This window comes from Pseudopipra pipra, chromosome 11 (genome assembly GCF_036250125.1).
Source record: "Pseudopipra pipra isolate bDixPip1 chromosome 11, bDixPip1.hap1, whole genome shotgun sequence".
NCBI classification, from domain to species: domain Eukaryota; kingdom Metazoa; phylum Chordata; class Aves; order Passeriformes; family Pipridae; genus Pseudopipra; species Pseudopipra pipra.
Window position 1 is genome coordinate 14,855,932 of NC_087559.1, and position 21,346 is coordinate 14,877,277.

Genomic DNA, 21,346 nt, shown 5'->3' on the forward strand with positions numbered 1-21,346 from the left:
CACATGCATGCCCCTGACGCATGCTGGCCCCTGCTGCCAAAGGACTGGCCATGGCCGGCCCGCAGCCCCACGAACTGACCCAGCCCCATGGCAAACAGCCCTGAACTGGGCAAGCCAACTCTTCGATTGGGCAAGGAGAGATGGCCACGCACTCAGGGCCAGTGGTCTCAGGGCTGCCCTGGCTGGACCTCACTTTTCCCAGTGCAGGCAATCCCTTCGCCAGCACAATGGGGTTTATCCTAGTTCATGTTTCCTCCTCCCAGCTCAGCCCCTGCAGTCCCTGGGCTCACTCCTGGCTGCAGGGCAGGTAGGTCAGTACCATCAGCCCCCTGGCAGCACTGGGCAGGGTGGTGCTGCCAGCTCTGCCATGTGACGGGGGTCCCAGGGACAGGAGCACTGGGAGTGTTGGAGCTGGCTGCACGCCGGCAGTGGTAGGAGCCGACTGGGGCTGTTTTCCTCTCTGTTTGCTCGGCCCTGGGGATGGCCAGCGATGCGGATCAAGGCCGGCGTCCTTTGGGCAGCCAATTGTCGGCTAGCTTGGAGGGGAGGGAGAGGGGCAGCTGCCCCGGGGCTTTCCCAACCCTGGAGAGAGCCACCATGCCAGCACTGACCAGCCTGAAACAGTGCCAGGCTCAGTCCACCCAAACACAGGCTGGATGATGCCACTTGACACTCCCCAGCCACCCCCTGGTTGGGGCGGGCAACCCCACATCCCACCCCTGTGGGAGCTCGGGAGCCCTGGTGCTGGGGGACACGGCAGCCTCAGTCCTGAGCACCACCACATCCTTTTGTGCTTCTCCTGCTGAGTCTTTCCCCTGATGGGCCATGAAAGGGCCTTTATCCCCTCTCCTTCTCATGGCTGGATCACACCCGACAGGAACCTGTGCTGGAATGTCTGGCCCTGGGTCTGACAGTCACCCCAGCAAGGGTGGGGGCCCAGAATGGCCCTGCTGGTGCCTGTCTGGGGAGTGGGAGCAGATTGCCTTTCACTGGGACTGCAGGAACCATATCTGCTCCTTGGTCGGCTCTGGACCAACCACGGCCCCCCAGGGAGAAATGGGACATGGCTGTGGCCACATCTCCATTTTTGGCCCAGTTATTTACATCTCTAAACAAGGATGCTACAGTTGTCTAGGCTGAAAGGTGTTTCTGGTCCTCCCCTGCTCCCTCGTCCCCAGTTCCCCAACCATCTGCCACTCTCCTGCCCAGGCCCTGGGCAGCAAGCCCAGCATCCCTGGGGGGACTCCCAGCCGGCTCCACGCTCCTGACAGCTGGAAGCTTGGAGCTGAACAGGAGAGCCCCCTTCCCAGGGACTGGAGCCCCCTCAACGGTGCCCCACATTTCCTTCTGCTGGCCCATGCTGGAGTCCTGCTACTGCTCTGTTAAATGCTCAGCATCCATCTTGGCTGTGACTTGTCTGTGGACCTGGTGTCACGGGGGATTTGTGGTGTAGGGCAGCCCAGCACTGCTGTTCTGTGCTGCTGGCATAGCCTGTGCCTCCTCATAGGCTTTGGCAGCTGCCTGGGCTCCCTCCCCATCCTCAGGAAGCCTGGGTGGTTGCAATGTGGGATGCTGAGCTCCATGTGGTATGGAGGAGCCTGAGGCTTGGGGAGCTGATGAAAGGCAGCTCCCAGCCCAGAGAGACTCAGGCCCTGTACACATGGGAGTGTTTCCCATGCAGAGTGGGGCCACACCACCATCCTGAGGGATAGCTGCCAGAGCACCCCTCCAGCAGCTGGTGGTAGTCAACACCTCTTTGCCCACCCAAGGGAAGACACTGCCAGCCCCATGCCTGACTTTCCAGTGGGATGCGGGAAGCAACAGGGCCCAGCAGCTGGGGACACTGTGTAAATGGTCCAGTACTCAGGGGAGCTGGGCACTGGGGGCCTGATGTTTCAGGAGCATCATTGCTACTTGGGTTTGTTTGGCTTGAGAGGAATTTGAGTTGCATTTAAAGGCATTAAAGTCCTTGCTAAGTCCTTGTTTAATTACCTTAAAGGCATTTAAGCCTTTGCTGCAGGACGGTCAGCCCATGGAATCAAAGACTCTGACCCTGGTGGGGCTGTGGGTGCTGCCAGTGGGGACAGCAGGGACATGGCTGCTCTGCCTGGGTGGCAGAGCTGAATAGGCTGCTGCCACCCCCTCCGGTGTGGGGGACTGAAGGGACAGTCTCCCTATGCCAATAGGAACAGTTTATCCCCACCACTTGGGGCTCAGGGCATCCTCCTGCCCTCAAGTGCTTCCAAGCAGCAGTGTGCTTGATGGCTGGGAGCTGGGGGAGCCTATGTGTGACCAGCATCCCAGAGGGGACTGCAGGAGCTGAGGGATCTAGTACCCTCTCCCAGCCTCACAGTGGTGTAGGGAGAAGCATCGGGGTTACCCCGGGGCTCGTCCTAGGGCCCTTGCTTCCCAGCTTGTCGCTTGGCAGGGAGGTGATTGAGCACAGAGATAACCCACCCTTCAGGTCTGCTGAGCAGTGCTTTGCTTCTGGCTTCTGTAAAGTTAATTGGTTTCGAGGTTCCAGGAACAAACGAAGGAGAAAAACCCACTCTCCAATGTGCGGGATCATTGAATGCTCTCTGGTGAGTTATAATTGCAAATCATGTTTTGAAATCACATTAACCAATTAGCCCGTGTTGTTGTTGTGCCCTGCCACATGACAGCATGTGCCGCAAGGGAGGCGGCGGTCAAGGGCGAGGGAGGGGGCCACCAGCTGCTCCCTGCCACCTCTAGGTCCAGGTACCCTTCTGTCAGCACTGGGGGGTTCCTGTGGAGGGTGGGCTGGGGGTAGGAAGGGTCCAGCCTTGGGCATGGCCTCAGATAGGAGTTCACCCAGCCCATGCTTTGGGCCGCAGACATCCCTCTCCTCTTATTGCCAGCATTCCCAGTCCCTTTTGTGCCTTGGTTGCTTCATGGTTATGGGATTGGGGTGGCAGAGGAGTCTCAGAGCCCCTGGTGGGTGCTGGCACTGTGTCTGTGGGATGGCCAGTGCTGGGGACCAGAGGCACTCGCTCGTGTGTTCCCAGCAAGGTCAAGTTCCGGGAAACTTACTGTTTCGAGAGGTCACAGTAGTGGTGGGGGGAACACTGCTTGGGCTGCAAATCTAACCATTATCTCTGCCATATCTTCCTGCCATCTGGGTCCTGGGAACAGCGGGCAGCAGCAGGCAGCAGCAGGCAGCAGGTGCAGGCGCCAGGTGAGGAAGCCGGGCATGACAAGGAGAGCACGCCCTGGCCACGCATGGCACCCACTGCTTCGTGCCTGGGTCCCAGCTGTCCTTGTCCATGCTGGGATGTTGTTGAGGCTGAGGGGTTTTATGGGCTCACTTTAATCTGTTCAATCTCTGAGCGTGGCTGAAGGATGAAAAATAGGGCAGCTTTTGGCTGGGGGAAATGGTGAGAAAGTAAACCCCACAAAGGTGGGCTGTGGAAGACGGCTCTGGCACAGTGCTCAGCTCCCTGCCACCGGTGAGGCAGGATGCTGCTGGTGAGATGAGCCGTGCTGTGCCGGGCTCCCCTGAAGGCTCCTCACATCCGGGAATCCCGCGTCAAACTTTCCAGACAGCTGGAGAAAACCGCATGGTTTTGCAAGTCACTGGAGCCCAGGCACAGCCCTGACACCACCAGAGCCATCGGTGAAATGGCCTGGGAAGAACTGGCAGTCAGTTCAAGGGTTCAAGAGAAGGGTCTTAGCCCTTCCCCTTGCATGGCTTCCCTCTGCATGGCCAGCCTGGCATGAGGCTGGAGCTGCTGTGTGCCAGCTGTGGGGACACTGGGACAGGCTCTGGGAGGCTTGAGGACATCTTCGCTCCCTTTTCCTCCTCTCCTTCTCATTGCTTTGATTTTCTGCAAAGCTTCCTCTGGGCACAGAGGAGCCCATCTCCCCCACCCACCTGGAGAGCGGAAACACTGGAGAGTGGTGTCACACGCTGGACAAGAGAGAGGATGATAAAAAGGAGATATGGCTGCATTTGTGCCAACAGAAGAAGGGAAGGGCATTTGGAGGCTGGGAAGGAGCAGACAGCCTCCAAGTCACTGCCCACACCCTGGTCCTCCAGCGTGCCCACCCCATGACAGGCACTGCACCCTGTACCATGGGGCCATACCATCCCCGTCCCCAGCACCTGTGCTGTGTTTGCTTACAGGGTGGAAGCTCTTGGTCTCACTTTACAACCTCGGCAAGGTGTGTTGCCGCCTGTCCCGCGATGTCTCTGCACCGGTGCCACGTGGCTGCTCCCGCCTTTGCCAGGGCAGGGGAAGGGTTAAGCTGGTGGCTTGAGGCCAACCGTGCCCATCCTCTGGGTGCCTCCGGCTCCCCGTCACACTGCCAAATCTGGCTGTCTCCACTCCCCCCGGCGTGCCAGCCAGCGCTGGTTCAGCACTTACGCATGCTGCTGTTATTAGAAATTAGTTAATGGATGTATGTATCCAGCCAAGGGAGAGCGGCAGTAACAGGAGCCGTGGGATTGCCGGGAGCGTGAGGGCACAGCTGCCACTGAATATTTAACATCCCTCGATGTCCAGGTGAGAGAGTGCCGCTGCTGCGAGGGGACGTTTTCCGCCTCTCATCCCGATGGCGATGCTTGCTGCTGCCTGGCAAAGCCATTTCCATCCCAGGCTGCCCAAGGCTTCGCAAGGATTTATGAAAGATATGCGTAACACAAATAAAACCTTCCGGCACTGAGCAGAGCCATCCTGCCAATGAGCTGGGCAGGGCTCATGGCTCAGCATAGGAGATGGGCAGACCCCCAAGCATGGACCTCCAAGATTTTCCTCTGAAGTAAAAGCCAGGCAGGGCAGATGAGCAGGAGGTAGTTTAGGGGTGACAGCCCTTGGAAAGGGGCAAGGAATCTTTGGGGATATGGCTGGTGACTGACCACGAGCTCCTGGCTCTCCCTGAAGTGTACAGGATGCACCTGGGAGAAGAAATTTCCTCTTTATGGTACTTTCATGGGGATAGACCCCAACATTGTGTCTCCATGAAAAAAAAGGTGTTTCAGCTCAAGTGGGGAAGTTTGATGGAGACTGGAGGAGGGGATCAGACTGTCCCACTCACTCTGGGTCATGTTGGGATGATCCCACACGGACTGTTTGCTCCTAGTGTTCTGAGGTGCTGGGGCAGGCACCCTGAGCAGGGCAGCCAGCTGGGCTGGTTTAACGTGGGAGCAGCTTGAGCTTCTCAAGCCAGGGGGAGAATCTGCCTGGGGGAGGTTGCTGCTGTGTGACCTTGCCCCTGCTGAGTGACCCCGCCCCTACCTAAGATGGGAGAAAACCCAGTGCCAGCACTCGGCACATGCTGGAACTACCCTTTCAGGTTAGATTAGAGCAACTGCCCCTGCCCTATAGCTTAGAGAGCAGCCACTGGCCTCTAGCAGCAGCCCTGTCTGCTCTGGGTAGGGATGTCCGATGGAGTGATCGTGCCTGGAGGGGCACCAATACCAAGTGGGGTGGCCATATGCAGTGGAGTGGGGATGCTTGGTGAGGAACCAATTCCAGGTGGGGCAGCGCTGCCTGGTGGGACACTGATGCTCGGTGGGGGACGATGCGTGGCTGGGGGGGTGCAGGAGGTGATGCCTAGTGGGACATTGATGCCCGGTGAGGGAATGATGCCCGGCAGGACAGTGACGCCCGGTGAGGGGGTGATGTCCGGCGGTCAGCCATGTCTCGTGAGATACCGATGCGCGGTGGGGCAGCGATGCCCGATGGGCGGCGATGCCCGAGGGGCGATGGTCCCTCCGGAGCGGGGCGGGGCAGGGGCCGGTCGTGGCGGGGCGGTCGCTCCCCCCGCGGCTGGTCCCTCCCCGGCACTGCCCCTGACGCTGTCCCGGTGGCGCGGAGATTGGGAGCCGCGCTGGGGGCGGGCCCGGCTCCGGTTTAATCTCCGGCTCCGCCGGGATTACGGTCGTAGGATAGTCTCTAATCCGCGACACCGGCCACCGGGGGCTGCTCGCCCCAGCCCGCAGCAAAGGCACGGCGGAGAGGGGGCAGGTAGGTCCCTCTGGTCTCCCCCGGTGCTCGCACCCCTGGGCTCGCTGACTTGTCCTCCGGGAAGCTCCGTGGCTGGAGGCTGCCGTGCTCTCGGACCCCTCACCTCCCCGTTTTCTCCTCCGCACGCCATCGAGCCCTCCCTGACCTATCGCGCTTCGCCGGCCCGGCTTTCCGCCCGCAGCCCGGCTGTCTCTCCTCTTCCTCCTCCTCCTCCCGGCGCCGAGCAGCAAGGGGGAGACTCCGGGGCTCGGCAGTCCTGGCAGGTGGCAGCGCCCTGGGGCTGTTTGCTTTTCTGTCCTCCTGCTACTTCCCTCCTTAGCGCCTGGCACCTTCCCACGGGTGGGTGACATATCCCGCGAGAGCAGGGGGAGGCAGAGCTCTGCCGTCCCACCTGGGTACCCCGGCGCTCTGGCACAGCCCCTGCCCGGGTCGTGGTGCGGGGGGCTTCGGCGTGGCCGCTTGCTCTGCTGATACTCATAGTGACACCAGCCTCAAACTCCCTTTACTTTCCTTTTGTTCTGCTTTAATTTTTAATCGCCCGTGGGAATGACATATGTTTCTGAAGGCTGGAATCGGCTGCCGCCGGGATCGGGTGTCAGGGTGTTGGGGTGCCGGAGCGGGGGGCGCGGGCAGGGAGAGTGATGCCGGCCGTCACGGGCACTGCTGGGGCTGGCCGGGCCCTGCGTGCGGAGATCCCACAGGCTGTGGTATTTATAGAGCCTGGCTTCCCGGGACAGCGGCGTGGAAAGCCAGGCAGCACATTGCGTTCCTGCTGGCCACGCGTGTCCCATGCCAGCCGGTGTGGTGGCCCGCTCTGCCAGGGCAGCTTTGAAGGTCCCACTGGAGAGAAGTGTTCCCCAAGGGAAACTGAGGCACAGCGGGTGGCTGCTGGACTTGGGGTCCCTGAGCTGGGCTAGCTCTGTGGTGTCACAGGTGAGACAGGGGACCCGGCAAGTCCTCAACAGGTGGGATGGAGGGGAAGCAGAGCCCCGGCTGGCTGCGGAGGGCATGACTGTGCTGAGCTGCCACGGAGGAGATGGGGAATTTTCCACTGGTGTTTGGATCAGGCCCAAGGTGAGCTGTTAGACCTGCTTGGTTCCTGCTGCTGGCCTCCCTGTGGCTTTATGGGGGTACCCCGAGAAAGCCCTCTGTGCCCTGTGACACTGACCTGTCTCCCAGAACCAAGCACTGGTGTGGCCTGGCTCTGGTGGCCAGGGGTGCTGGGGGGCAGTGGGACACCCCAGCCCACCCGTGGGTGGCATGGGGGGTGCCGGCACTGCGGGGGACCCTGGCTGAGGCGCAAAGGGCCCCGCAGCACCCGGCCGTGCTGCAGCTGTAATCACACGCCGGGGCTGCAGCCACGGCAAACAAACAGGCATCGGCAGAGCCTATTTTCCTTGGCGCATGGGGACGGGGGGAAGGAGCGGGATCCCACGGGCTCCTTTGGAAGTGCAGCCCTTGAGAAAACAGAGGCGGGTCAGGGACAGGATGGGCCCCCCATGTCCCCAGCTCTCCTCACTGCGTGGGTCTCAGCCGCCCCGTGCCTCCCCAGCTGCTGACGCAGGTCTGGGGCTGGATGGGTCCCCCATGCCAGCAGGGCACAGCCAGCCCAGTCCTGGTGTCCCCATGAAGCAGATGCCAGGCTGGCAGGGTGTTCCAGTGGCGAGAGTGGCACAGGCAGGGGCAGAGGTGGTACCATGGGGCTTGGGCAGATCATGGCCCCTGGTTAGGACAGGGGGATGTGCTGGGGGTGCTGGGGGCACATGGGGCTGTGGCTGAGGCCAGTCCCTCCTGTGACCCCAGTGCTGCCTGCAGCAAATGGCAGCTTGGATATTTTGCCACTGACAACTTGGTGTCATCCTGCCAGGGACAGGTGTGTTTTGGGGAGTGGAAACTCCTGGAAAGCACCTCGCTTTCAAGGCAAAATGCATCTCCAGAGGTGCGATAGAAAACCTGACATGTTCTTTTACAGGTATTACCTGCCCATCAGTCCCTGCAGTACCACCACCTGTGCCACCATCCTCCCTGGATGACTGTGTGCTCCTGACGGGCAGTGTTTTAAGTTTAAAGCAAAACCTGTCACATAGCCTAGAACTGCCAGAGATGTTTTGGGCTCAAGCTGGCATCTCACCCAGCCTTCCATAGAGCCACACTGGGTGCCACCAGCTTTGTGCTGTGCCCACCCTGTCCCTGTGCCCACGCTGTCAGTCGCCTCTGCTGCCTGACCTTGTACCACACAGACTCAAGCCGACCTGTGTCAGCAACAGCCTGGGCTGTCCCAGTGCTGGATATTGCAACCCTTGCCTGGCCTCAGCTTCCCCACTGCTCTTCCCAAGTTGCCTCAGTACTGGTGCTTGGATGTGGGAGGATGTGGTGGGGACGTGGTGGCCGATACCTGCGCCACGGCCCCATCTTGGGGTGTGTACCTGGCAGGGGATGCCGTGGCTGAGCCACACCGTGGCTCTGGTGCTGGAAAATGCACCCCGTGGCCCCACCATGATGTTTGGCTCTACCACCCCCTTCCCTGCACTGCCCTTCCCCTTCCTGATGTGTCCCAGACCCCAGCACGTCTGTTGCTTTGGGACAGTGGCCACGGGCCAGCTCAGCTGTCGGCACGTTCTGTCTGCAGGCACATTCCCAGGCTCAGGCAGAGCTGTCCCCCAGGACATGGGTGCCACTTGTGCTCTTTGAGGGAAGACCCTGGATGGGCACTGCTGTCGGCATGATGGGGCAGAGATGGCCCAGAACTGCCTGTGCAGGTGTTGGTGCTGCCAGAGCCCTGTTAGCCAGGACAACAGCTACCAGAGCCACTTGATCCTTCTTGTTACTACCAATTCTGCCCTGGCTGCAGCACGGGGGGCATTGCCTGAGCCATGGTGTGGTATTTGGGGTTGAAAGCCCAGGTAGCCCTGGGGTGAGGGGAGCCCAGGAGCAGCGCCCACTTTGCCCAGCTTGTGCTGGGAGCGTGAGTGGGGCAGGCTGGCATGACTGGCTGGTGGGGCTGTCATCTCCTGAGGAGCTCTGGTGGGGCTATCTCAGGAGGGTCTCCAGCAGATCTCTTTAGGGAGGGACTACAGCAGAGCAACCCAGAGGGGCTCTCCAGCCATGCACCAGGCAGGTTGTCTCCAGTTGTCCCCCCCTACAGCTGCTGGGGTCCCCATGCTCACGGGGGTTACCCCCAGAGCCCTTGCCCCAAAGGCGAGGTGCCTGACCATCCCCTGAACAGCTGGATTTGCCCCTTTGGGTGGCTGCTTCCCCTGGGAGACATGGGACCATGAGACTGCCTATTCTTGGCTGGGAGATGGAGGAGGGGAATGCCATAGGTTAAAACCAGGTTTGGGGTGCTAATTTTAGGAAGGCAGGTTGTGGGGAAAGCCACAGCTGTGTGTGCTTCAGGGGAAGAGCTGAAGCTCTTGCTTCAAGACCTTGCTGGCAAGGCTGCCCCAGAATGTTGTCTGTGAAGGGGCAATGGGATAGGGGGTTCTCTGCTGTGTGCTCTGCTGGGGTCAGCTTCCCTGGGGACGTGTTGCCCAGGGACCCCAGGTTTGGACTGTTGCCCCAGATCTGCCCCTGTGCCCACACATCCCCACGCCCACAGCAGTGCTGAAGGCTGATCAGGGACCCCAGGCTGAGGGTCACCCCATGCCCCGTGGTGGTGCTGGAGGTAACCCTGGGCCCGGGGCTGATGGCAGTGGGGGGACACAAGTGGCATCCCTGCCCAGTTGCCCACACTGCCCGTCTCTCTGGGCACATTCTGTCACCAGCACAGCCCCAGGGAACATGAGACCTGTGTGTCCAGCTCCGCTGAAACCCGAACGGCCACCTGGGCAGGCGGGCATGGGCGGGGGGGCTACTGTGCCCCTGGCACACACCGGAGGCAGCGGGATACCTGGCTGCCATCACGCAGGCCGGCAGCTGCGGCAGGCTTGGCGCTAAAGCCGGATTACCACCCGGAATAGTCCCACGGCCCCAGATGGGCCGGATTAGTGAGGATTCATCTGCAGAGGGAGAGAAGATGGGGAGGGGGGTCTCTGCCCTGTGGGGGTCCCTGGCCTGGGGCAGCGCTCACCTGCTGCCACAGAAACCTTCATTCCCCATGCTTGGGAGCAAGTGGGTGCTCCCAGGTGGGTGACGTGGGCTGGGGGGACGCAGTGGGTGGTGGCCCCTCAGGCTGGTGCTGCCTGGTGCAGGCTGGCAGGCACTGGCTGCCTTTCTCTATGCGTGCCATGCTCCCACTGGCACAGCATGTGCTGGTAGGGACTGTGCCATGCCGAGGCTTGACCAGGGTAACCAGCACAGTGCAAGAGCCAGGCTTTCCCAGGATGGTACCTGTCCTCCTGGACACATTACCAGATGCAATGGACCGCCATCCGACATTGTCTGATGGCATTGCCGGCAGAGCTCCCCAGCCCCAGCCCCCTGCTCCTGCCTGTGCCTTGCTCCCAGATGGGATTTTCCACCTTTTAAAAAAGTCTTTGTGGCAGAGGGATGCAGCCCCTTCCAGGACCAGAACCCCACCATGGTGCCCTGGTCCCCAAGGAGGGCTGGCAGGGGGCTGGGGTGAGTCTAGGACTGCCCTCCTGCCAAGGCAGGGCAGCGATCTGGGAACCCTCCCGCCCTAAACACGTCCCTATCCCAGCGAGGGAGGGCAGGCGTCTGTGCTGGCTGGGATGCAGCGTGCGAGACCAAACGTAGCCTCCCCTGGTGTGCAGACGTGGCCAGCGGGAGGGTACGTGCTGCCCCATGCATCCAGCTCCGTGTTCCGTCTGCAGGGACTGCGGGACGGCACCAGGGCCTGGCTCGGGCTGCCTGGCCACGACAGTGGGACAGCAGGAGCAGCCTGTGAGAGGTGGGAGGTCTGTCTGCAGGGGGGCTGTCCCTGTCGTTGTCACCCAGAGCTGGCAGCCAGTGGGGAGGTGCATGCCGGGAAATCGATGCAGCTTGCTCAGCACCCCCAGGAACACGGCCCTGGGTGCTGCAGCTGGGGGGGGTTCTGTGCCCGTGCACGTGGCCAGGACCACACCATCAGGCTGGGCGAGTGGGTGCTGGGGCTGCTGGTCAGGAGGGGGACGATGCCAGGCAGCACATGGGCTGCCCAATGTGGCAGAGAAGATGGCAGCACCTCATCTGTGTGGTGGCACCCTAAGGGAACTGATCCCTGGGGAGATGCTCTTTGCCTGGAGCAGAGGGTCCCCAGTTGAGGTGGGCACACAGTGAGAAAGGTGAAAACACCCCCCCCCCCAGCCCAGGGGGACCCACACCACCCGCTCAGGGCCACCCGCCACTCTGTATTTGTTGTTCTGCCCAGCCTTATCACAAGGCAAACAGCGGCAGGCAGGGCATGCGCTGCCCGATCGAAGCGTCTTCCGCTCCCTCCCCTTTCATCTCCCCCCCTGCCCTGGCCACTGCCACCAGGAGACCCTGGCTGAGGGGCAAAGGCCAGGGCCAGCTGGGGAGGTGGTAGCAAGTGGTGCCGTGGCTGTGCCAGGGCTGTGCCAGGGCAGTGCCAGGGCTGCCTGGCGGGAGGAAGCGTCTGGGTGGCAGCACAAAGCCTGGTGCATGCTGAATGAGCCCGGCCCTGCCGCTTGCTATTCCGAGAGACGCTTGGGGGAAGAAGTTGGTATTTCCTGAGCTACCCAGAGAGGTGTAATTATAACCTGGGAGAAGAAAGGGTCTGCAGAGGAGAGTGCCCAGCCTTCCTGGCGCCCGCGGGGGAGCGGACAGGGGAGCGGGCAGCTCCTGCCTGCCACTGGTGGGATGTGGTGAGCCCTGACCGCAGGCAGCACACTGGCACTGGGGGGCTTAGGGACCTGCTGGAGCATCAGGGATCTGGTGGTCCCCCTTGATCCCACACCAGGAGTGGTGGGTTTGGTGTTGCCTGCCCATGGCAGTGGGAAGGCGCAGAGTTAACGGTGGCGTTTGGACGTGCTGGCAGCCTTGTTTGTGCCTGGATCCATCCCAAGCGGAGGCCTAGTGGAGGGGATAAATCATCACCCAGAGCCCGCCCTGCGCTTCCCTCTCATCCCCCGCATGTCTGAGCCTTCCCATTCTGATCCCTGCTGGCCTGTGTTCTACCTCAGTTTCCCCACCTGGCTCAGTGCTGTAGGCAGGGTGGCCCAGACATGTGCCCCCCATCTTGGGCCAACCTTATGGGCTCAGCCCACCTGACAGTGCCAGGAGCTGTTGTGTGGCCTGGGATGACCCTGCCAGGTCGCCTTTGTGGCCTGGATGGGCAGGGACAGGCAGGGCAGCAGCTCAGGAGACCGGAGGTACTGGCACCCACACCCTGCCGTGTCATCCTTCACTTGCGTGCCAGGAGGATGGCTGTACCTGACTGTGCTGTGGGAAGGCTCCTCTGGTCTCTAGGGACACCAATCCCCTGCAAACATAAAGATGAGCATGTCCCCTGCTCACCCCACGGAGACGCCAGGCACCGGGGGGACGGGGCAGCAGCATCCTCCCGGGGCTGGGGACCAGACTGCATCCCAGCCAGCCCTCACTTCCAGGTGGGTGGCATAGTCTTTTGGCCGGATGCAGCCCCAGCAAGGAGCCCCCTGGCCAACCGGACAGGACCCCAGCCCCCCGGGGCGGCGGGGGGTGGCGGGACCCTGCCCCGGCTGCCAGCCTGCCCCAGAAAGCCACCCTGTGCCGTTTCCCAGCGGGGCGGGGAGGGCCGGGGCTTGTACAGAGGCGGCTTTGTGCGGCGTGCCAAGGCGTCCCGCTCTCGGCAGCCCGGCCGCTTTCCCCTGCCAAGGAGCTGTCTCCCGGCCCCGCGCTCTTTCCTGCTCCGTTTGTCCAGCCCTGACGTGCCCTCGAGCCCCCCGCCTTGGCACCCCGGCAGCGGCGGGACGCGGGTGAGCCCTTCGAGCCGGGCAGCACCACGGGCTTCACATAACAGTGGTGGCTGGGGGGTCCCCAAGCTCCCCACCCCGTCCTCAGCCACCCCCTCAAACAGCCCTGCTCGCCTGTCGGCGCCCGTCTTCAGGAGGGGAAACTGAGGCACGGAGCCAGGAGCTGCGGGCAGGGCAGCAGAGGTGGGCAGGCGGCGGGGATGGGGGCTCTGGGGCTGGGCAGCACTGTGGTGCGGGCAAGGAGGTGGGGTGGGCTGTGGGATGGCTGGCCAGGCGAGGGGACTGTCCCCTCTTGGGACACCAGTGTAGCTGCTGGAACTGGGGCAGAACTCCATGGGGCATTGTGTGCTGAGCGGGCAAAAGGGAGCAGCCCAGACATGGTGATGCCTGGCTGGGTGACCCTCTCATCCCCAGGTACCTGTCCCTGTAATGCCACCAGCGCTGGTGCTGAGCCCAGCTCCGATGTCATTGGTGGATGCAGGGCTTGTGAGACTTTAGGCCAGCCCCTCTGGTGCTCCTGCCTGGAGCTGGACCTCTGTTGACCCCCTCTTGCAGAGCCCGAGGAGAGCCCACAGCGAGCCCAGCTGTCTCCCAACCATGGATACCACGGACGTGCCCCTCCAGGCCGAGATGGTGGAGCTGGTGCCCAATGGGAAGCACACGGCCACGCTCAGCGCCTCCGCTCTCCCCTCGCTGGCAGGTGACAGGTAGGGACCCCGGGGCAAGCAGGAGTGGCAGGGACTTGGGGAGGTCCTCCCAGCTGCTCCCTGCCCTTGCAGTACCAGCCAGTGCTGATGGCCCCTGGCTCTGCTTTGGCTTCACCCCCTTCCTCCATGGCCAGATTTGAGGAGAACCAGACTGGCGTGGCAGAGATGGAGGAGTTCCTGCCCCATGGTGCTGAGAAGAAGCAAACGCACTTCACTGACGTGAGTACTGGCACAAGCACGGTGGTGGGGATGGGATGGGGCTGGTTCCCAGTGGACTGGTGCATCCCCTCCTTCTTGTGTCCTGTGAACAGTTCGAAGGGAAGACGTCTTTTGGGATGTCTGTCTTCAACCTGAGCAATGCCATCATGGGCAGTGGCATCCTGGGGCTGGCCTATGCCATGGCCAACACCGGCATCATCCTCTTCCTGTGAGTGCCATGGGGGTCTGGGGGGATCTGTGGGTGCAGGAAAGAAAGAAGTCTCTGACTTGAGGTGATGCAGGGACCAGTGTCCTGCTGGCTGAGCAATGCCCATTGCTGGCACGAGCCTGCCTGCCCTGTTGGGTGCTGTGACCCACTGGGGACGCGGAGGAGAAGGATAAAGGTTTGCTTTCTTACTACAAGTTCAGATTTCCACAAGTGACCCAAAGGATGTGAATGCCAGCTCCATTGGGCATGGAGATGTGGGTCACAGGGTCCCTGCACCCTACAGCCTGCCTGCCCTGTGAGCACCCAGCCAGTGACAGGCTGGTGTCCTGCCAGGACAGCTGCCCACAGGCAGAACCTGTCTGTGCAGAGTTTGCTCCACAGCTGTGTCTGAGCCCTGTGCTGTGACCCACTGGTGACTGTGCTGTCCTCCTGCAGCTTCCTCCTGACAGCGGTGGCCCTGCTCTCCAGCTACTCCATCCATCTGCTGCTCAAGTCCTCGGGCATTGTAGGTGAGTGCCAGGTCCTTGGCAGGGCTGTGCCAGGGGATCCCATCCTGACCCTCACCCCACCACTGCTCCCCATCCCACAGGCATCCGTGCCTATGAGCAGCTGGGCTACCGAGCCTTTGGCACGCCAGGGAAGCTGGCAGCAGCCATTGCCATCACGCTGCAGAACATTGGAGGTGAGGATGGGGCTGGGGAGACCTGTCGAGGCTGGGAATGAGGGATGGATGGGACCAGAGCACACCAGAACAGTACGACCTTGTTCTGCCCTGCAGCCATGTCCAGCTACCTGTACATTGTCAAATCTGAAGTGCCTCTGGTCATCCAGACCTTCCTCAACCTGGAGGAGAAGACCACGTGAGTGCCTCCTGCCCACGCTGCCTGCGTGCCTTCCCCGGACAGGCGCCGGCGCTCCGGCTCCAGCTGTGCAGCCCATGGCAGGGATTTACTATCATTAAGCCACTACTATTTTTGATAACTGTCAGTGCTGAATAAGCCCCTGGGTGAGATTAAACTGAGCTGAACTTCCAATCCCCGCTCCTCACATCCCCTTGGGATCAGGCTTTCCTCCTTGAGCAGAACCTGGGGCTGTGGGGTGGGGGATGAGAGCTCTAGTTAGGAATAGGTCCCCCTACCCCATGCCCACATCCACACCAGTAGCTCTAGTCCTTGGGGGTGTACCACTGTGGGGGTAGGCAGGACCCAGCTGAAGGGCCCTCAGGCATGCTGCCCTCAGGGGTCCTTAAGAATGCCATCTCAGGGGTCCCCAGGGATGTTAGCACAGCAGGGATATCAGCCTTAGGGGACACCAGTACCCCTGGGGTTTGCCAGCTTCAGAGACCCTACAAATGGCAGACAGCCCCTGCAGTGGCTGCCTCTGCCTCCGTTGCCCCAGCAGAGTGGGGTGGTGAGCAGGCCCTCTACTTACAGGGACTGGTACATGAATGGGAACTACCTGGTGATCCTGGTTTCTGTCACCGTTATCCTGCCCCTGGCCCTCATGAAGCAGCTGGGTAAGTCAGAGGGATGCCACCCCATGGTTTGGCACCCTGGGTCCCCTGCTGGATTGCAGTGCCAGCCTGGAGGTGCTGGGAATGGAGGGGGTACCTAGGCAGTGTGAGGGTCCTGCCTGTACCCACCGGCCACTCTCCTTCCTCCTTAGGCTACCTCGGCTACGCCAGTGGCTTCTCCCTCAGCTGTATGGTCTTCTTCCTCATCTCGGTGAGCACCCGCTGGCACGTGCCGACGCCTTGGGGTGCCAAGCATCCCTCCTGCAGGGAGGTGCGGCCAGACTGGTTGCTGTGGGGACAGCGGAGACAGCAGGGACAGCGGGCGCTCGAGGCTGCGGAGACGCTGTGGCGGTGCTGTCAAGCTGCTGGGTTATTTTCGGCTGAAGGAACTGAGTGTCATGGAAAGGGAGAGGGTGCCGGGGGGGAAAATCACACATGTGGCCCCTCCACGTGCCGCTGCCCTGCTCTGCCCCGCTGCCCACCCTCGCAGGGGCAGGCGGGGGGGAACCAGCATTGCCACGGGGCAACGCCAGCAAAGGATGCCCCATAGAGGGGTCCCAGCAGGGGCACTGGCACCCTCCTGCTGGGCATTGTGCTGCCTTGGGTATTGGGTACTGGAAGTTGGTGGCATCAAGAGCTGACCATTCCCATGTGCCCTCTACCCCAGGTCATCTACAAGAAGTTCCAGATCCCCTGCCCACTCCCTGAGGAGGAGGGGAACCTTACGGGCATCCTCAACATCACTTCTGTCAGCACTAGTGACTACCAGAATGGCTACACTGTCCTCCAGGCCCCTGAGCAGGACACCTGCAGCCCCAGCTTCTTCACCCTGAACTCCCAGGTAAGGTCCCCTGAGGCTCTGGGTGAGCCCCCTCCCTGTGCACTCCATGAAGACAGGTGGTCCTGGTGCTGGCACTTGGCACCCAGCAGTCAGTCGCCTTCCTCTTGCACAGACAGCGTACACCATCCCCATCATGGCCTTCGCCTTCGTCTGCCACCCCGAGGTCCTGCCCATCTACACCGAGCTGAAGGAGTGAGTCCTGGGTGGGGGCACCCACGGGGAGGGGTGGGCTTCGTCCGGCGCCCACCCAAAGGCAGTGCCATCCGTGTGTGGGACCTGCGCCGGGGCATCGTGGGGAGGTGGGTGATATGACCCTGGGTGGGTGGGTGGGGGTGGTGGGTGACAGGACCTGGGATGGGTGAGCAGGTGGATGGTGGGTGATATCACCCCTGGGAGATTGATGATATAACCTGGCTTAAGTGATATCATCCCTGGGGGGTGGGTGATGTGGGTCAGGATGGCTGGTGGGTGATATTACCCGTAAGAAGTGGTTGCCATGCCCCAGGTTGGGTGGTATGACCCTTGGGAGGTAGGTGTTATGGCCTAGGATGGGTGAGTGGTGGTAAGTGGTATCACCCCTGGGAGGTGGGTGATGCGACATGGAATGGGTGGTGGGTGGTATGACCCCTTTGAGGTGGGTGTGTGACCCGAGATGGCTGGGTGGGTGGGTGACTGGTGGTGGGTGATCCTACACACCACACAGCCCAGGAAGGGGGGTGCAGCCCTTCTCCGCACAACCCTTACACACCCCAAGGTGCTCTGGCAACAGCCCTCCTTGTTGGGTGGGTGCTCGGTGCCAGGGGGTGCCAGGGGGCTGTGCTGAGCCCGCCGTCTCCCACAGCCCCTCCAAGAAGAAGATGCAGTGCATCTCCAACATCTCCATCTCGGTCATGTACCTCATGTACTTCTTGGCTGCCCTCTTTGGCTACCTCACGTTTTATGGTGAGCCCTCAGGGAGGGGGCTGGGTGCCCTGCTGGCACGTGGTGCCAGGGGGGTGGTGGTGCTGGGTCTCACCCAGCAGCTCCCCACTGGTGTCTGCAGGCCGTGTGGAGTCAGAGCTGCTGCACACGTACAACAAAGTGGACCCCTTTGACGTGCTCATCCTGTGTGTGCGGGTGGCTGTGCTGACGGCTGTCACCCTCACTGTCCCCATCGTCCTCTTCCCGGTGAGTGGCCCTGCAGGAATGCCAGGTGGCTTCAGCACCAGGCTTTGAGAGGGGAAACTGAGGCAGCAATGAGGACAGGAATTGGAGAACAGGACGTGCTGGGTGCCAGGAACAGGGCTGGGGCAGAGAGATGGGTGATGGGGACCAGTGGGGCATGAGGGTCAGGGCTTGGCAGGGGAAGGGGTGATGTTGACCAGCTGGATTGCAATGACAGGGGATGGGATGGACCTTGGCTCCAAGGATGGAGTGTGACACCCTGTCCCTGTCCCCAGGTGCGCCGGGCCATCCAGCAGATGCTGTTCCAAGGGAAAGACTTCAGCTGGATCCGCCATGTCATCATTGCAGTGGTCCTGCTGACCTTCATCAACCTCCTGGTCATCTTTGCCCCCTCCATTCTTGGCATCTTCGGCTTGATTGGTAGGTGGCAGTGCCCTACCCCTGTCCCCCCTTGGGCAGGGGGTATTGCAGCAGCACACCAGTCCCTGTCCTGGCTGGTGCTTGGCTTTGTCTGACCCCCCTGTGCCTCACTTTCCCCTTCCCATCATGCCAGGACCAGCTGGTATATGGGGCATCCCCCATCCCATCCCCATCCTGGAAGGCTGGTTCCTGCAGGGCAGTGGCAGCACTTTCTCTTCCCCTGTGTGTTTCTCTTGATCCCCCCAGCCCGGCTCCCCCCTCTTGGCGCTCAGCTCCGTGCCAAGGCCCTGGCTGCAGGAGGGGGGTGGGGACAGTGCCAGCACACCGAGTCCCTGGGTTCCTGGAAGGCTTTGCCAGGCCTGGGAGGGGGGTGAGGGGGTGGAACGGGGGGGAACAAGACCTGGCCTGGCAGTGGGGCTGGCAAGGCTGAGCCACGGCGTGGGAGGCCCCTGCCCACTCTGTCCCTGTCTGCTCCAGGTGCCACCTCTGCTCCCTGCCTCATCTTCATCTTCCCCGCCATCTTCTACATCCGCATCATGCCCAAGGACAAGGAGCCGCTGCGCTCCACCCCCAAAATATTGGTAAGTGTGGGCAGAGGGTACAAGGATGGGGATGGGGATGGGGGTTCTGAGGCTGACTGGGAACCCCATCACCCTGGCTGTCCCTGAGCCCCTTCCTTGTCCCCACAGGCTGCCTGCTTCGCCCTCCTTGGGGTGGTCTTCATGATCATGAGCTTGAGCTTCATCATCATCGACTGGGCCACGGGTGGGGGCAAGAGCGGCGGCAGCCACTAGCCAGCACCGGGTGCCCATGCCAACCCCCCCCACCGGTGCCCCAGGGAGAGCCAGCCCCGGGCTCAGCCCCCATGCTGCAGCCACACTGGGATTCCCTGGGGAATTCTGCCCATCACCTCTGGTGGTGGTGAGGGGGCATGAGCCATGGCAGGCATGGGGACTCCTTGACCTGTGCCTGGGATGGGGCAGTGAGCCTGGGGCAGGTCCTGTGCCCCCCAGCCACTCCAGCGGGTACTCTCCCTGCTCCGCGCCTCAGTTTCCCCATCCGTAAAATGGGGACAATAATACTGCCCTACCTCACCCGGAGCTGGCTGTCAGGTGGGGCTCGTCTCTGCACCCCCAGAGCCGCCAGCAGCAGGCACTGCCAGGGGCGTGAGGCACTGTTCGCCATGGGGACCGAGGACTGGGGACACTTTCCTGGCGGGCCCCCAGCCCCACCCCCCCCCCTCCTCCCGACAGCATCAAGAGCCCTGATGAACAGTGTCCCTGGTGGCTGGAATCTATCAGGGCAGTCAGATCTGTGACAGCACCTGTGCCCAAGCCACCCACTCTCTCCTTCTGCTGTCCCCCAGTCCCCAGAAAGATGCCACCCCACTGCCCTGGCATCATGGGTGTACTCCAGTCCCCGTGGGCAAGGGTGGTCCTGCTGCTGTGGCTGGTGGTACCCAGCCCTCTGCTCTTGAGCCTGCTGGGCTCCTGGTGCCTGCTGATGGGACCCTGCTGACCCCTGGGCCATGTTTGGGGACTGGCTGCATTGCTCTGGGGAGGTGACACGCACGCCAGGGGCTTGGTGCCCACTGGCATCCTGCCCGTGCTGCAGCTTGGCTGCCAGGGGCCTGGCCCACCGGAGGGGCACAGGGGGGTGTGGGGTGGTCTGGGGACAGTGCTCACGGGGGGCCAGCTCAGGGCTGCGGAGGCACCCCGTCTGCATGCCCAGACGCCAGGGTGATGGGCACCCCAGCAAACCAAGCTGTCCCTGCTCGCCTTGCACCCTGGGCCAGCACCCAGGCCCCCACAGCCCTCACCGATCCATCCATCCATCCATCCATGCTGCTGGGACACCCCAAACCATGCCAAAAGCTGGACAGTGGCTCTCCCACCCCCGGCCTCCCTTCCCAGCACGGAGGGCAGCCTGGCAGGGTGGGCAGCATGGGTCGGGGGGGGTCTGTCCTGCAGCAAAGTACATAAGAGATGTATTTTTTTATTGGGTGGTGGAGGCTGGGATGCTTTTTATAAATACTGTACATAAGAGTAGATCTTTTTTAACGTGTTGTGTTGCTCTGGGTAGCTCTGTATAATGTACGTATCACATGGGGAGGGGAGGGGAGGGGGGACACCGTCGTGGACCCTCGCCATCTGCCTGGGAACTGCCGGCTGCAGCATGGCCCCGGTGTCCCTGTCCCCAGCCCAGCTGCCCTGTGGCCATCCTTGACACGTGTAAATTATTGGGGGAGGTGGTGCTGGTGGCGGCGGGAGGCCGGTGGTGAAAATAAAGATGTGAATGTGCCCAGGTCTCGGGCGTCACTGGGGCAGACGAGGAGCTGGCACGCAGGCTGGCACCCGGCACACAGCGTCCTGAGGTGGCACGGACAGACGGACACGCATGCACGGACGTGTGTGAGGACAGCAGGGACATGCGGACATGGATGTGCAGGGTTAGTGCATGTGCATGCTCGGCAGGACAGAGAGCATGGATGTACAGCAGGACAGCACAGATACATGGACACAGATGCGCAGGGACCCCTGTGGGAACAGGACCCTCGTGGGCATTGGACCCTGGGGAAACAGAACTCCTGGGGAGTAAAACCCCAGGGGAGCAGGACACCTGTGGGAGCAGGACCCCCAGGACAGTGGGGCATGTGTGGGAGCAAGACTCTGGCGAGTGAGACAAGTTTGGGAGCAGGACCCCCAGGGAGCAGGACTCATGTGGGAGCAGGAACCCCGGGAAGCGGGACTGCCATGGCACTAGTATCCCTGGGGAGTGGGGCTCCTGTGGAAGCAGGGCTGCAGTAGAAGTGGGGCTGGGGCATCTTGTGCCCAGGGCCAGGGCAGGGGGTACCCCAAGTGCCCCCCGGGCCAGCCCAAAGCCCCTCAGCCCTCACCCATGGCACAGTGTGGCATGGGGGTGAGCCCCCCGGCTCCCCCAGCCCTGGCCCCTCGCTCCTCTCCGCCGGCCCCAGGCCCGGGCTCAGCGCCAGCTCGTTAGTGAAGCCTTATTAGCACGGCAGCCCGCTCCCACGGGAACAGCCCTGCTCCTGCCACGCCAAGCCCACGGGTGCAGACCCCACGGAGCATGCTGCCCCCGTTCCCCTGGCATTGCCCTTCTGAGTTAGAGCATCCTTTGCTGTCCCCACCCTGCTTGGTGGGTGCCAGTGGAGGGGGTGGGGAGGGGCTGGGGGGTCCAGGCAGGCATGAGATGCTGCTGTAGGGCTGGCACGGAGTGAGGGTGGCTGTCTGGGCACGGGCCAGCCCCGTGGGGCAACTTGCACAGCCTGCCCACCTCCTCAGGTGGCATGGGGGGTCTAGTTCCCAAGGGAGCAGCCGTGGGAGCTGGGGGATGGGGCAAGCGCCTGGGGTGCCCCCTGTTCTGGCAGAGAGCTGCAGATGTCTCATCCAGGCCAGTCCCATCCTGCCCCATCCCT

The 21,346-nt window shown here is 62.2% G+C and overlaps 1 protein-coding gene across 4 annotated transcripts; it reads left to right on the forward strand.

Annotated features, from left to right (window-relative positions):
* The first annotated feature begins 5,825 nt into the window (after positions 1-5,825).
* Positions 5,826-19,958, forward strand: SLC38A3 (solute carrier family 38 member 3). 4 transcript variants are annotated; one of them, XM_064667738.1, is made up of 16 exons: positions 5,826-5,987; positions 13,394-13,545; positions 13,680-13,764; positions 13,857-13,972; positions 14,408-14,481; positions 14,562-14,654; positions 14,751-14,832; positions 15,406-15,488; positions 15,638-15,696; positions 16,153-16,326; positions 16,439-16,518; positions 17,168-17,268; positions 17,369-17,493; positions 17,766-17,910; positions 18,388-18,491; positions 18,600-19,958. In XM_064667738.1, the coding sequence occupies exons 2-16, from the start codon at positions 13,436-13,438 to the stop codon at positions 18,702-18,704; spliced, it is 1,536 nt and encodes a 511-aa protein (XP_064523808.1). In that variant the 5' UTR covers positions 5,826-5,987; positions 13,394-13,435; the 3' UTR covers positions 18,705-19,958. The 4 variants fall into 4 exon arrangements, 3 of the variants coding, with proteins under 3 accessions (XP_064523808.1, XP_064523807.1, XP_064523809.1); XM_064667737.1 differs by lacking the exon at positions 5,826-5,987 and adding an exon at positions 12,017-12,841 and having other exon boundaries at positions 18,600-18,855; XM_064667739.1 differs by lacking the exon at positions 5,826-5,987 and adding an exon at positions 12,930-13,021 and having other exon boundaries at positions 18,600-18,855.
* The last annotated feature ends 1,388 nt before the right edge of the window (positions 19,959-21,346 follow it).

Coding starts and splice junctions, on each gene's coding strand:
- SLC38A3 (XM_064667737.1), top strand. CDS start 12,110: ATGTGCCCCCCATCTTGGGCCAACCTTATGGGCTCAGCCCACCTGACA. Junction 16,327..16,438: donor TCTTCACCCTGAACTCCCAG/GTAAGGTCCCCT, acceptor CCTCTTGCACAG/ACAGCGTACACCATCCCCAT. Junction 17,269..17,368: donor TGGCTACCTCACGTTTTATG/GTGAGCCCTCAG, acceptor TGGTGTCTGCAG/GCCGTGTGGAGTCAGAGCTG.